This window comes from Mya arenaria, chromosome 8 (genome assembly GCF_026914265.1).
Source record: "Mya arenaria isolate MELC-2E11 chromosome 8, ASM2691426v1".
Taxonomy (NCBI): domain Eukaryota; kingdom Metazoa; phylum Mollusca; class Bivalvia; order Myida; family Myidae; genus Mya; species Mya arenaria.
In genome coordinates this window covers 51,730,780-51,747,241 of record NC_069129.1, presented here as the reverse complement: position 1 = coordinate 51,747,241, position 16,462 = coordinate 51,730,780, and the positions used below count along the sequence as shown (strand labels likewise).

The 16,462-nt window shown below is 34.5% G+C and overlaps 1 protein-coding gene across 3 annotated transcripts in view; it reads right to left on the bottom strand.

The window, feature by feature from the left end:
* LOC128244938 (piezo-type mechanosensitive ion channel component 1-like) overlaps window positions 1-15,064 on the bottom strand; it is a 99,215-nt gene extending 84,151 nt beyond the window's left edge. For all 3 annotated transcript variants that reach the window (XM_052963095.1, XM_052963096.1, XM_052963097.1), the window contains exons 1-4: window positions 14,984-15,064; window positions 10,065-10,170; window positions 9,012-9,107; window positions 8,092-8,223 (exon numbers count right to left, since the gene is read on the bottom strand). In XM_052963095.1, coding sequence (XP_052819055.1) covers window positions 8,092-8,223; window positions 9,012-9,107; window positions 10,065-10,137 — 301 coding nt within the window. In that variant the 5' untranslated portion in view covers window positions 10,138-10,170; window positions 14,984-15,064. The remainder of the gene's footprint in view (window positions 1-8,091; window positions 8,224-9,011; window positions 9,108-10,064; window positions 10,171-14,983) is intronic.
* Between the last annotated feature and the right edge of the window lie 1,398 nt (window positions 15,065-16,462).

Genomic DNA, 16,462 nt, shown 5'->3' with positions numbered 1-16,462 from the left:
TCCCACTGTATGTATGATGCCAGAAAACAAGTTACATTAGCTAATCCCACTGCTCCAGGCTAAGTTTTACGAGTCTGCTGTTCCATATTATCATATGGAACTTATGATGGAAAGCCATTTCTTTGAGAAATACATTTTTTGGGAGCAACATGCTGATTTCGAACTGGGAATTGATAATACAGTGGTTGATGCAGCATAAAGTGTGATATTGTAAGAAACCTCATAAAATCATTGTTGAGAAAGCAAGGTTTTGATACAAAAATAAAGCTTCCCTCAAAAACAATAGTTCTTCAAAAGTTACACCCATTGGCCAAGCATCTGTTTTTTAGACAGTGAACAATAGATAAAAGAAAATTAGCTGTATTAAATAAATAAATAAATAAAATAAAAAAATGGTACAATAAATATTAAAAGTTTACACAGTTGACACAACAAGAAATCTTATTGTATGCAACCATAAAGAATATAAACTTAGGGTACTAAATATTCAAGGTTCAGACTTCATAATATCCAATAACAATTTTAAATTATCTTTGGAATTTGACACATACACTATAATGTTGGGATGTCATCATGAAAATATCAGTTAAAGTTTCAAGTTATTATAACCACTGACATAAAATATGTTCTTTTTGCAAAACATTCAGAACATGTTTGATATAGGAATTTGTACATGCTGGTCGTGCACTGTTTCTATTGTTTTAAAGGGACTAAATAGACACCAGATGGTCCCAAAATCTGGCAAATACAGTATTTCCTCAAAACAAGTCCAAAATTGTCAATGTAAGCTTGTAGGAGGTTGATAATAAATGAATTTCCATAATTAAAAGAATATTTTGTCTTAGCAGAGTTTATTTTTATTACTGACAAAGCCGTGCCTTTAATAATATTGACTTCTAGGTGTGTTTTATCTTCCCCCCTACCAGGCAATATACCCAATTTTGGAACAATTTGTTTTGATGACCCAATATGGAAATATATGGGGTCATGGTATGACCAGTCTTGGACCAATGGTGTTGCGTCATTCATGTTTATGAATTCATGAAATGTGAAATATATATACATAAAACTTAAGCATTGCACTGAAGTAATTAATTATTATTATGCATTTAAAATTATATTCATTCAAGAGGAATAAAACAAAGTACTTGTTTAATGCAGTACAATAATAAAGAACATTTTTTTTTTCAGCACCTCTTAAGGCTACCACTTTCATGTCATTATTGAAGGCTTCATTGTAAGAGAGACAACAAGATGCCCAAAAGGGCCTATGCTCTACTGGCATGGCTTTTGTGGTCATATCAATCCAGAGCATGTATGTATGGGTACAAGGCAACAGACATATAGTTTATGTTTTGTGTTTGGGTTACCTGAAAATGTAGCACGTTGAACATCTGAGCCCAGAAAGTATTGTAAGCAGATTAGTTGCATGAACTATTTTAATATGTGCGAAGTAAAAGTCATCTGACAAAAAACAAATGCTTTCAAAACTGTTCTCATAGTAAAAATTTCTGTAGTTTTAAAAGTTAAAAAAAGTTGGTCAAAAGGTCAAAGTCAAGGGCATCCTATATAGGACAACATTGATCAATTTGAACAAACATTCACAATCAATTGTGCTGAGATGGATACACGAACACACAAAAAGATTTTCAAACCTGTCCAGATTTATGTTTACCAAACCTGTGAACCCTGGGTGTGGCCAGTAATGACACCAGGTGCATAACTTAAACATTCACAACCAATCTTGTTAAGATGAATGCGCAAACTACAGAACTTCAAGCTAAAAAACGGCCTTTGGGCTTTCAACAAGAACAAGGCAGAGTAATTCACAAAATCAACTGCAGAAGCAAAAAGCAAATTGACTCTCAAAATCTTAGACTTGCAAATTGTCTCCCTTAACTCTAGACTTGAATTTACATGTACATGTAAACTTGGCTAAAAATAGAATTCGCTCATGCAGACCTGGCTAAAAATAGAAAGCATTTCTTTAAAACTTTCATGGCCCATAATCTAGGCATTTATGGGCGGATCTGGCTGGTTTTCGAAAGGAACCGAGCTCTAATGGATACCTAGATACTTAATTGTGTACAAGTTTCATCGAGATACAATCAAAACTGAAGACTGTATCGTGTTCACAAGCAATTGTTTACAGACGCAAGAACGCACGGACGTACGACCGCACGGATGCACATACTACGTACACATTACCATCGCATAAGCTCTTCTGGCCTTTGGCCAGTTGAGCTAAAAACTGGATATCATTAGTGGTAGCAGATATCACCATTTGTACAGAAATCTGATTCACCATTAAAAGAATCTAAAAAGAAATAAAGCCTTAAGTGTTATTCATGGCAGTCCATGTTAAGGACCCCTCCTACACATCATCTTGACAACTGTTAGGGTTATAACACTTACACTTAATCTTTTTTTAGGGCTCTCTTCTAAACGGACTCGCTAATATTTTGTAAAATGCATTGTTTTATTACAAAATGAAGTTTTACAAATCATTAAGAGTGTTGCAACTAAGATAAAATGTTGATATTTGCTCAAATATCGTCTTTGAAGACTACAATTTTCATTAGTGTTATTAACAGCTTTGGGCGATTCATTGTTGCATGATTGGTAAATTGACATTATCACAGGATGTTATCAATGTATAATATTGTTAAAAGGTACAAACATTCATTGCTTTTGCAAGAGTACTGGTGGCCTAGAAGATAAGGCAGTGGTTTTCACACCCCACTAAAACCAAATACTGTTTATACTTTTTAGTTGTATTCTTTTTCGTATTGAATTTCTATATCATTGAGTTAATTATGATCAAACAAGAATTTTTCGATGCATTACAGGGAAAACTAATTTTTGGTCCAAAAATGTAAGAGAGTCCCTTTATCCTAAAGAAATGACTTATCTAAAGTCAATTTTTACTGTTTTTATAGATAATATTAGGACGCTTTCAATTAACAACTGCAACCCTTCACTGATATACACCTCATCTCAGGGCACCTATTAGAATAAACTGTTCCTAAGCAATGGCCTAACGTTATTACCCAATATACTCATAAAACAATACACACCTCATCTCAGTGCACCTATTAGAATAAACTGTTCCTAAGCGATGGCCTAACGTTATTACCCAATAAACTCATAAAACAATACACACCTCATCTCAGTGCACCTATTAGAATAGACTGTTCCTAAGCAATGGCCAAACGTTATTACCCAATATACTCATAAAACAATACACACCTCATCTCAGTGCACCTATTAGAATAAACTGTTCCTAAGCGATGGCCAAACCTTATTACCCAATATACTCATAAAACAATACACACCTCATCTCAGTGCACCTATTAGAATAAACTGTTCCTAAGCAATGGCCTAACGTTATTACCCAATATACTCATAAAACAATACACACCTCATCTCAGTGCACCTATTAGAATAAACTGTTCCTAAGCGATGGCCAAACCTTATTACCCAATATACTCATAAAACAATACACACCTCATCTCAGTGCACCTATTAGAATAAACTGTTCCTAAGCAATGGCCTAACGTTATTACCCAATATACTCATAAAACAATACACACCTCATCTCAGTGCACCTATTAGAATAAACTGTTCCTAAGCAATGGCCTAACGTTATTACCCAATAGACTCATAAAACAATACACACCTCATCTCAGTGCACCTATTAGAATAAACTGTTCCTAAGCGATGGCCAAACCTTATTACCCAATATACTCATAAAACAATACACACCTCATCTCAGTGCACCTATTAGAATAAACTGTTCCTAAGCAATGGCCAAACCTTATTACCCAATATACTCATAAAACAATACACACCTCATCTCAGTGCACCTATTAGAATAAACTGTTCCTAAGCAATGGCCAAACGTTATTACCCAATATACTCATAAAACAATACACACCCCATCTCAGTGCACCTATTAGAATAAACTGTTCCTAAGCAATGGCCTAATGTTATTACCCAATATACTCATAAAACAATACACACCTCATCTCAGTGCACCTATTAGAATAAACTGTTCCTAAGCGATGGCCAAACCTTATTACCCAATATACTCATAAAACAATACACACCTCATCTCAGTGCACCTATTAGAATAAACTGTTCCTAAGCGATGGCCTAACGTTATTACCCAATATACTCATAAAACAATACACACCTCGTCTCAGTGCACCTATTAGAATAAACTGTTCCTAAGCAATGGCCTAATGTTATTACCCAATATACTCATAAAACAATACACACCTCATCTCAGTGCACCTATTAGAATAAACTGTTCCTAAGCGATGGCCTAACGTTATTACCCAATATACTCATAAAACAATACACACCTCATCTCAGTGCACCTATTAGAATAAACTGTTCCTAAGCAATGGCCTAATGTTATTACCCAATATACTCATAAAACAATACACACCTCATCTCAGTGCACCTATTAGAATAAACTGTTCCTAAGCAATGGCCTAATGTTATTACCCAATATACTCATAAAACAATACACACCTCATCTCAGGGCACCTATTAGAATAAACTGTTCCTAAGCAATGGCCTAACGTTATTACCCAATATACTCATAAAACAATACACACCTCATCTCAGGGCACCTATTAGAATAAACTGTTCCTAAGCAATGGACAAACCTTATTACCCAATAGACTCATAAAACAATACACACCTCATCTCAGTGCACCTATTAGAATAAACTGTTCCTAAGCAATGGCCAAACCTTATTACCCAATAGACTCATAAAACAATACACACCTCATCTCAGTGCACCTATTAGAATAAACTGTTCCTAAGCGATGGCCTAACCTTATTACCCAATATACTCATAAAACAATACACACCTCATCTCAGTGCACCTATTAGAACAAACTGTTCCTAAGCAATGGCCAAACCTTATTACCCAATAGACTCATAAAACAATACACACTTCATCTCAGTGCACCTATTAGAATAAACTGTTCCTAAGCGATGGCCTAACGTTATTACCCAATATACTCATAAAACAATACACACCTCATCTCAGTGCACCTATTAGAATAAACTGTTCCTAAGCGATGGCCAAACCTTATTACCCAATAGACTCATAAAACAATACACACCTCATCTCAGTGCACCTATTAGAATAAACTGTTCCTAAGCGATGGCCTAATGTTATTACCCAATATACTCATAAAACAATACACACCTCATCTCAGTGCACCTATTAGAATAAACTGTTCCTAAGCGATGGCCTAACGTTATTACCCAATATACTCATAAAACAATACACACCTCATCTCAGTGCACCTATTAGAATAAACTGTTCCTAAGCAATGGCCAAACCTTATTACCCAATATACTCATAAAACAATACACACCTCATCTCAGTGCACCTATTAGAATAAACTGTTCCTAAGCGATGGCCTAACGTTATTACCCAATATACTCATAAAACAATACACACCTCATCTCAGGGCACCTATTAGAATAAACTGTTCCTAAGCAATGGCCTAATGTTATTACCCAATATACTCATAAAACAATACACACCTCATCTCAGTGCACCTATTAGAATAAACTGTTCCTAAGCAATGGCCTAACGTTATTACCCAATATACTCATAAAACAATACACACCTCATCTCAGTGCACCTATTAGAATAAACTGTTCCTAAGCAATGGCCAAACCTTATTACCCAATATACTCATAAAACAATACACACCTCATCTCAGTGCACCTATTAGAATAAACTGTTCCTAAGCGATGGCCTAACGTTATTACCCAATATACTCATAAAACAATACACACCTCATCTCAGTGCACCTATTAGAATAAACTGTTCCTAAGCGATGGCCTAACGTTATTACCCAATATACTCATAAAACAATACACACCTCATCTCAGTGCACCTATTAGAATAAACTGTTCCTAAGCAATGGCCAAACCTTATTACCCAATATACTCATAAAACAAAACACACCTCATCTCAGTGCACCTATTAGAATAAACTGTTCCTAAGCGATGGCCTAACGTTATTACCCAATATACTCATAAAACAATACACACCTCATCTCAGTGCACCTATTAGAATAAACTGTTCCTAAGCAATGGCCAAACGTTATTACCCAATATACTCATAAAACAATACACACCTCATCTCAGTGCACCTATTAGAATAAACTGTTCCTAAGCGATGGCCAAACCTTATTACCCAATATACTCATAAAACAATACACACCTCATCTCAGTGCACCTATTAGAATAAACTGTTCCTAAGCGATGGCCAAACCTTATTACCCAATATACTCATAAAACAATACACACCTCATCTCAGTGCACCTATTAAAATAAACTGTTCCTAAGCAATGGCCAAACCTTATTACCCAATATACTCATAAAACAATACACACCTCATCTCAGTGCACCTATTAAAATAAACTGTTCCTAAGCGATGGCCAAACCTTATTACCCAATATACTCATAAAACAATACACACCTCATCTCAGTGCACCTATTAAAATAAACTGTTCCTAAGCAATGGCCAAACCTTATTACCCAATATACTCATAAAACAATACACACCTCATCTCAGTGCACCTATTAGAATAAACTGTTCCTAAGCAATGGCCTAATGTTATTACCCAATAGACTCATAAAACAATACACACCTCATCTCAGTGCACCTATTAGAATAAACTGTTCCTAAGCGATGGCCTAATGTTATTACCCAATATACTCATAAAACAATACACACCTCATCTCAGTGCACCTATTAGAATAAACTGTTCCTAAGCGATGGCCTAATGTTATTACCCAATATACTCATAAAACAATACACACCTCATCTCAGTGCACCTATTAGAATAAACTGTTCCTAAGCGATGGCCTAACGTTATTACCCAATATACTCATAAAACAATACACACCTCATCTCAGTGCACCTATTAGAATAAACTGTTCCTAAGCAATGGCCAAACCTTATTACCCAATATACTCATAAAACAATACACACCTCATCTCAGTGCACCTATTAGAATAAACTGTTCCTAAGCGATGGCCTAACGTTATTACCCAATATACTCATAAAACAATACACACCTCATCTCAGTGCACCTATTAGAATAAACTGTTCCTAAGCGATGGCCAAACCTTATTACCCAATATACTCATAAAACAATACACACCTCATCTCAGGGCACCTATTAGAATAAACTGTTCCTAAGCGATGGCCAAACCTTATTACCCAATATACTCATAAAACAATACACACCTCATCTCAGTGCACCTATTAGAATAAACTGTTCCTAAGCAATGGCCTAACGTTATTACCCAATATACTCATAAAACAATACACACCTCATCTCAGTGCACCTATTAGAATAAACTGTTCCTAAGCAATGGCCTAACGTTATTACCCAATATACTCATAAAACAATACACACCTCATCTCAGTGCACCTATTAGAATAAACTGTTCCTAAGCAATGGCCAAACCTTATTACCCAATATACTCATAAAACAATACACACCTCATCTCAGTGCACCTATTAGAATAAACTGTTCCTAAGCAATGGCCTAATGTTATTACCCAATAGACTCATAAAACAATACACACCTCATCTCAGTGCACCTATTAGAATAAACTGTTCCTAAGCAATGGCCAAACCTTATTACCCAATATACTCATAAAACAATACACACCTCATCTCAGTGCACCTATTAAAATAAACTGTTCCTAAGTGATGGCCAAACCTTATTACCCAATATACTCATAAAACAATACACACCTCATCTCAGTGCACCTATTAGAATAAACTGTTCCTAAGCAATGGCCAAACCTTATTACCTAATAGACTCATAAAACAATACACACCTCATCTCAGTGCACCTATTAGAATAAACTGTTCCTAAGCAATGGCCAAACCTTATTACCCAATATACTCATAAAACAATACACACCTCATCTCAGTGCACCTATTAGAATAAACTGTTCCTAAGCGATGGCCAAACCTTATTACCCAATATACTCATAAAACAAAGGTCAAGAATGTTCTTAAGCAAAGCCACTCACAGTTTGGAAACATATGTCCATAAGGCTTATTATGGTTGGCAATGGCAGACAGGGTGATGTGGAATACCGCATGTGCTAGGACTGCCAACAGACCCACTATAAACACCAACTTCATGTACAACCCAGTACCGCCTGGAATAGAAAACATTTCATTGTTTCACACTCCTGAAATCCGATTTAATTTGTTATTCTACTGTGCAACATTATTATTGATCCATATTTGCCCTTACTCAAAGGTAAAGGATTATTTACCGGAAATCTAATCTTCAGGCTATGAACATTCCAACAGGATTAACAAGAACAACTTTGTAATGTAACTGGGGCTTTAGACTGAATGCTTTGGTATTTTACAAACATGTACACAAGTACAAAGATAAAATTACTTTAGGCCTCAGCTTATTATATTTTTAAACTTAAGTCAAAAATATTTTTTAACAAACTTATTTCAATAAAGTTGACTCAGTGACGGCAAAATGTTTTTAAAAATGCCACCTGGAAGATTGTTCATTCACACAAGGCATCACTTTTCAAAACAACATTCCAGTAAACCATTAATATGATTAACCTCTAGCATTAGAATGGGAATGCAAGTTCATGTTAAGATGTGCACATACCCATAGCATAAGAATGGGGAACAAGAGTTAACATATACACACACCCCTAGTTTAAGAACAGAGTTGCCAGTTCATGTTAAGATGTATATGTACATATACCCCTAGCATAAGAATTGAGATGCAATTTCATGTTAAAATGTGCATATACCCCTAGCATAAGAACAGAGACACATTTCGGATAAAACGGTGTCACAAGTTTATATTAAGATGTACACAAATCCAAATAGCATAGAAAGGACGCAGGCATTTTTTTCGACGATAATCTGGGGTAAAAAAGTGCATCCTATGCATAGTATAATATAGTACCTCTGATGGTGATGGCAGTGGGAGACTGGAGGAGCGGACCCAACAAGAGGAAAATTGTGTACAGGAAGGACAGGGCGTTGAAACGCACCACAGCTCCTGCAACATGCAATATTAATCAGTAATAAACATATATCATTTATACATGTACATCTTGCTTAACTTCACCACGGCTTCTGCAGACCTGAATGCAGAACTATAAAATTAACAGTAAACATACATTAAGCTGTTTATTTTTTCATGTATTTGTGATAGAGACTTGCTTTAATGTATTTCTTATTTTATAAAAGAAATACCGTATATCATAATCAGTAACCAACCAATATAATAAATTCTCTACATCATAATGACAATTTTAGATAAACAGTTTGATATGTACATGTTATGCACTCTGTCCTTAATTGCTGACATTCTTTTGCCCTCAAATAGACCAGCATTGGCACCCTTCTGCCTTCACAGAATTCAGACTGACAAATATTTATTTCATTCTCCTTAGAAATTATTATAATATTATAGATCCATTCAAACTTAAAATATCAAGCAGCTTAATAAACTTAATATTATTTCAATTAAAGGCCTAGTTTAAGGAATGTTTGGCATGATAATCCCCTGCTGTGCATCTCCTGCTAATTGCACTGGTGTCACAGTAGGGGCCAATTTCCTGTGTATTCGATTATTGGCTCATGGCCATTTAGGGTCCATTTTCATAATAAAACATCCAAAACTGCACAGCAGTATACTCAGATTGGAGATCTGATAAGACAATTAGTCAATAAAATTAAGATCAATTAACAGAGGTTGTGTACAAATACACGTTGTTGTTTTTTTGTTTTTGTTTTTTTTGTTGTTGTTTTTTTTTTGGGGGGGGGGGGGGGGGGTCACTTATAGAAGGCTTAAACTAGGCCTTCAAACACAATGTCTAACATTTACTATCAGATTGATAATGTTCAAGTTCTCCACAGCCCAATACAAAATGCCGTTCCCTTTCTCTCTTCTGCAGCACATACATTGTCCAATTTATAGCCTACATGTAACTATTTAAAACCCAATACGTACCTACAAGTAGCACACATGGCAGTAGTAGTCTGAACAGCAGGTAGCAGACGACCCGCACTGCTTTCGTAGCCATCTTCTACTTTACTGATATCCTTCCATGCACATACTTTGTAAAACAAAACTCATTGCATTAATAACATGTTTACATAATTCAATAACTGCCAAGATATATTGGTGATTGCTTCGTTCATGCGATCAAATTTCAATCCCTCTTTTGTACCCATCTGTTGACAATTGATTCAGTTTCAAAATAAAATTTATATATATACTCATATTATCACTGAAAGTGTTTATTGTTCAATCAATTAAGGTATTAGTACATTTTTCCAATTAAGAATTTGATAATAGTCCATTGTAACACATTTAAAGACATGTTGAAGTTTTTATTCTATTTCCAAAGAGATTCTTTATCAGTACCAATTTCAGTGCCGAAAAAATATTTTTTTCATATATAGTATATTTTAGATGAAACTGCAAAATCTCTTCCTTTTCAAAGCAGTGATTTTTTGGGGAATCATTTTTACCGCCTGTGCCTTGCAAATTGGGAAAAAAGTTGGCTTTGAGAAAAATACAAAATTATATAGGCCATAATAGCTAATAAAATGGCAAATATACATGTTTTAACTTTTTTAAGCATACATTATGCTGTGAAAGAGTAAGTCTTGTCAAGATATTGTCTATATTTCAAGAAATTCATTGTTTTTTTAACGTAATCTCCATTTATCAGATTGGGAAAAAAATATAAAACATTTGGGAAAAATGGACAGTTTTTTGCAAGGGGAAACAGCCTTTAGAAGGCAGTAAATTGCACACAAAAAATCACTGCAAAGCAAACAGAGAGTCAGTGCAAATTATGGTATTTTAGAAATTATCTAGCAGAAATAACTGTGCAAGTCCTGTACAACTAAGACAATCTGACAATATGCATTATGTTTATAGTCCATGTGAATAAGAGGCCCATGAGTCTTTTCAGAAATTATGTTATTGACATATATATATATATTTGTGGTGTCCATATAGAAGATATAAGACCTTAGACAAATTGGGAAATTTTGCTATATGTAAAATTAACAAATTCGGAAAAAGATTTCAGGACATTGTTGTCAAATCGGGACACAGTACTTGCAAAATAATTTCAAGTCGTGTAATAATTGGCAATATAGGGAATAAAAATACTCAACAAAATCATCATTTAGGGCAATATTTCTCTGTGAAATTTAGAACCATGAAGTCACACAAAAGTACTGATAAATGCATTCATAATTGTAAAAAAACAATAGTAATTTGTTCCGAATGAATTGTTCCCGCGCTAACACCCCAGCTAAGGGGTATTGTTTATTTAAAGTCAAGAAGACAGGCTTTCGTGGCAGTGATTTCATCTCATTTGGGAATTTTTTCTTGAAATTGTGAAAAGATATACATATCTGGCATTGGGAATGGGTCAGATAAAATGGCCTGCACTACCATCACTTCAATGGTGACTGCAGTGAAGCAATTGTAAGTGCCATTATTGGTCCTGATGTTTGCAATATTAGAAGCTCTTCAAAGTTAGATGGATAATTTGATATCAGGTCCTTTAAAGGGACTGTACACCAGATTGGCACCAAAAAAAGTTTTTTTCTTTAACGAATGTCATGACAATTATCTAATAGAATGTGTTACGCTTTGATATCATAATTGTAAAAAAGAGAAGCAAAATGTAAAAAAATAATTGTGTCGGAGACCGGGTTCAAACCCGTGTCGCCAAAATTGCAGTCCAGCGTCGTATCCACTGTCAGTGTCAGTGACTGAGCTATGACCACGTAATAACACCGACTAGCCAATCACGCTTATGGAATGAATTCTACCTGGTAGGCATACCCAGTATTCTTTTTTAATGGAAAAATATGAAATAACTGCTAAACTTAAGTAAATTGTAAACTATGTGGTACTTCAGTTAGTAAGTGTCAATGCATTGTACACATTGATGCCAAGTTTATGTCAGTTTTCGACAATTTTCTTTTTTTCTCGCTATTTTATTATACGGAGTACAGCCCCTTTAATATCCCTTGTGCTAAACGTTTCTTCAGCAAAAAAAAAAACCTAACGAAAAGATAGATGCTTGTCAGTGTTTTTCTGTAACAAGGTTTTACCTAAATGTACATTTTGTTAACAATGAAGACATTCTTAAAATCGGTCATTTTTTAAAACAAACTGTATTAAAGGCATGGTTAATATAGGTTTATGTGTATTTGAATTTTTTTTATTTCTGTTTGTGAAATTAAATGTAATTTTAAATATCTATGTTCACCTTATCCTTAGTATTAAAGATAAAGCCTGAAATTCATATTGTACAAAATGCAAGAAGTTATGACGTTACTGTTGATATCAATATTGCGCTTCAATCTGATTAACGCAAGGTCATATAACCAATGATAAGCGAAGTTACAAATTTCAGCTATTCTTTTAAACAAACGTTTGTTGTCGGTTACATTTCTAAAAGAATAAATACTCAATTGTAGAAGATACTGCTAAATCTTAATCATAATGAATAATTAGTTAAAATGTAAATTCATACATGTGATATTTTCTTGGGTCGATTCCGGGACACTCGTCGTAATGTCAACGCACACTAGGGGGGTCTGGGGGCATGACCCCCCTTAATTTCTTTTAAATGGGGAACGTCTGTGGTGCATTCTACAGCATATCTGGGGCTATTTTAGTCGTTTTTAACGTCGGGAAAATGTACCTATTTTGACTGCCAAGAAGTATTTTTTACTGGACATGGTTTGTTTTTTTCTGCATTTTCTTGAAAAAATAAAACCATCAGATATTTTCCCAGGCTTTAAATGAAGTGCTAACCAGAATATGCAGTCTACTTATGGTTTCATCAAAACAGGAAATAAAAAACTATACGGGCACCTGTTTTCCCGCGCTTTTGAGAACATGCTTTACAAAATATTTAATTTTTCATCACATTTAAAACGTTTGCAATTTATGACATACAATATTTTCCAGACAATCAAGAAGATTTCCCAGTCGATGAGCTTTTTTCCGTTTAGAGATGCATATAATTTTGATAGAGACGTGTCTGTCTCATGTCTTATGAATAATATACACAACGATAGTTCGAAAAAAAGTTCAAAACACTAAAATTCCTTATGGATGCGCAAGTTGTTTAAAGTATAATGACGTATCGACTTTGAAATTTGAATGGAATATGGGATGTTTTCCGTGTTTTAATTTTGTTTTTTTACTCATTTTGTGACTTTCTTTGAACTAACCTTCATGCTTGTTTGTCGGTAAAATGTGTGAAAAATATCAATTCATCAATTAAAAGCAATCATTTATAAGACCAAACAAATCCATATGGAAACAATGAATTTGTATACAAGAACCCTCCCCGACTCGTTAAGCACAACAATAGGCCAATAGATCAATTATTGGGTGATTGACGATGACCTCGACGACACACGTACCAATTAACGGATTAGTGTCAACATGTCCTGTGTTTTACGACCAGTGTCCCGGACAGGCAAAATAGCCGACTTACATTGGTAAAATTAAGATAATGGATTCCGAGATTTTTTTTTCGTTTTTTTTTTTATGACTTTCCGGGAATCGATTAGCGAAAGCAGCCAAAGGACAGGAACCATCGGAAAAGAGTTGAGTGTTCGGGTGGTTCCACCCTTCGTTCGCTTTCGCTAATCGATTAAGGCGAGCCGGGTACTGCGTCATTTTGACAGAATAATGTCTTGTGATAATTCGCATTTTGAAGCATTTTCGTCATATACTGTTTCTCTCGACAAGAATACCAGTTTTAACGTGTATATGACGGGCCACTGCATATATGAGCCAGGTATTTTGTTTGTAGCTTACGAAGAAGTTATAATTGATCTTTGTTTACATTTTCGCCCGGCGAACATTCTTCACTTGTTTCATATTACAGTATAGGGTATTTTTGAATTTTGTCAAATCTCATTTTATGTTTATATAAATGGCAATGTATTATATTGATAATATACATGCTCAAGTATGTATAAAATAATTTTGGCAAGTTGAAATTATTTATTGTGACTTTAATAAGCCTTTGTCATCAAGCCACTGTGTATTGCGTCTATAAAATATAATAAAAACAAGAAAAATAACCAGATAATGTAATTTTATATTAGTTCCGTACAAAAAAAATAAATATCCAACGAATAATTATGAGTTTGACTGGTTTTCTATACTTCATTCTGTCAAAACATAACGATATATACATGAAGGGCAACTGCAAGGCTGCAGTTCACAATTTTACAACCATCCGAACATTTATGAGGTATATCTCGAAGCTTGTCGGAGGTGGCAGAGTTATTACGATTGGGTCGAGTTGTTCCGCTTGGCATAATTGCTGTCTGTGTCAGTCAACTTTCGTTTTATTGGAAAGGTAAATAATGTGTTTTAATGCATTAAATGCTTATTTTGTGCAAAAAAACTTTTCACTTACATGGTTAAATATGAAGATAAACCTTTATGGTAAATTTCAGCCATAAAATACTTCACTAAATACAATTTCAATATTTTTCAAAACACTCCCGGATTTTGCACAATCCCGTTTAGACGTTAGGGATTGTAAGAATTCCGTTTAACACGTCTATTATTTTAGACTACAGGGACAACATAAAAATGTCCAAATGATAAACAAAAAAAGGGTTCATTTGCTAAAAGGTTGCATTGTTTTCAATCAATGGCGAATTCATTCTAATCCATTTAACATTTACACAACCATACAAAACAATACTGTATCAAGCTTAAAACATTGGATATACGAAACATTTGGGTACGAATCTTTCGATGAATAATATTCCCGTGTTTTCCATTGTCAGCGCATAACACGTAGCCAAAGTAATTATAAATATATACACTTTATTATTAAATCATGTTTAATGCAAACTTACCAAAAATTCGTATTAATTGACAAAAAAATCACAAGATGCACAACTGTCAACAGTTTCGAAGAAACGCTCGATTATTCCAACATTCGTTAATCGATTAAAATTTTATCTTTCCCGTAGATTTCCGTACCAATTTAATCTTTCCAAAAAATTAAAAAAGAATGCCTGGAAGTATCTATCTATCTCTGAATAATGCCAACTCCTCTTCAGAGTGTTACTTACATGAACGGTCCGTGCCGGCTTGTTAGTGAAAAGTGAAAAATAAAACACTGATGAAGCAAAATCAACATCAGAATAGTGAGAATTGGAGTATAAAAAGAAAACTTGATAAAAGTGATTGGTGAACTGGTAAAAAGATAAATGGAGTAGGGTTATTGGTCCCAGATAATGCTAAGTTGGTTTTGACACAAATGCTATACTACCTGTAACTCCAAACATTATTTTTACAGTATATCAACGAAAAAAAGTCATCCGAAACTACATGTTTACAGAATTTACAGAAATGTAAATTAGAAATAAATACATTGCATACCGATAAATGTATTGCCGCAAAATTCATATTATTATTGCGTGTGCTTGCTATTCAAAGGAAATATATATATGAGACTACATGCATATATTTTACAGTTGTTTGTTCATGGTATATAACATTCCGTTATAGACGGAAGTGCGTTCATAGTACGTTGATGTTCTTGTTTGGTAATATGCAAATTAGTAATGCCCGGGCTCCGTGTGGAATGAGAATTTACTGTATATATTAAAGACCAGTCGACCCATTGAGGGTTAATTAAGCATGCTTTTCCCTCAAGGGATCTGTTGGCCTTGTTTGGTCTCGCACGTTACACTACCATAACATTTGTTAACGAGCCCATTTTGATGACTTGGCTGCTAGATTTGTCCTTTTGTAATTTTCCTGTATTTTCATTGATATTACAGATTTTGAAGGTCTGCAATGGAATTTTTTTTTTTCTGAAGGTCTGCAAGAAGACTTTCGATTAATTAAGATCTGCAAGGGGCATTTTGATCAGTGAAGATATGCAGGGGATTTTTGGAAGGTGAAGATCTGCAATAGGACTTTTGTAGTTATGAAGGTCTGCATGGGAACTTAAACTACTCTTAAACAGGTATATTCTCATTTTCATCCATGCAATTTGTTTTTTTTTCAAAAATGATTGTATACTATAGTGTCGATAAACAGTTTCAATAAAGTCGAGCCTGGTGTGTTCTCACCTTGGATTATTTGTATCTCTCAAATAAGACGATTTAGGACGATCGGAGTTTCGGATTTATTTTTTTTCAAAAATATAAAACCACGAATTCAAGTACCCACGAAAATGTAAATTTTCGGAAAACCATGAAATTTCATGCCAACGAATATAAATGATTTCACAGTATATCAATTCAAGCTATGTTTGAATAATACACTAGCTTGTTCTTTTTGGTGTTGATGTTGGCCATCGACCGATTGTACACATGCACGCT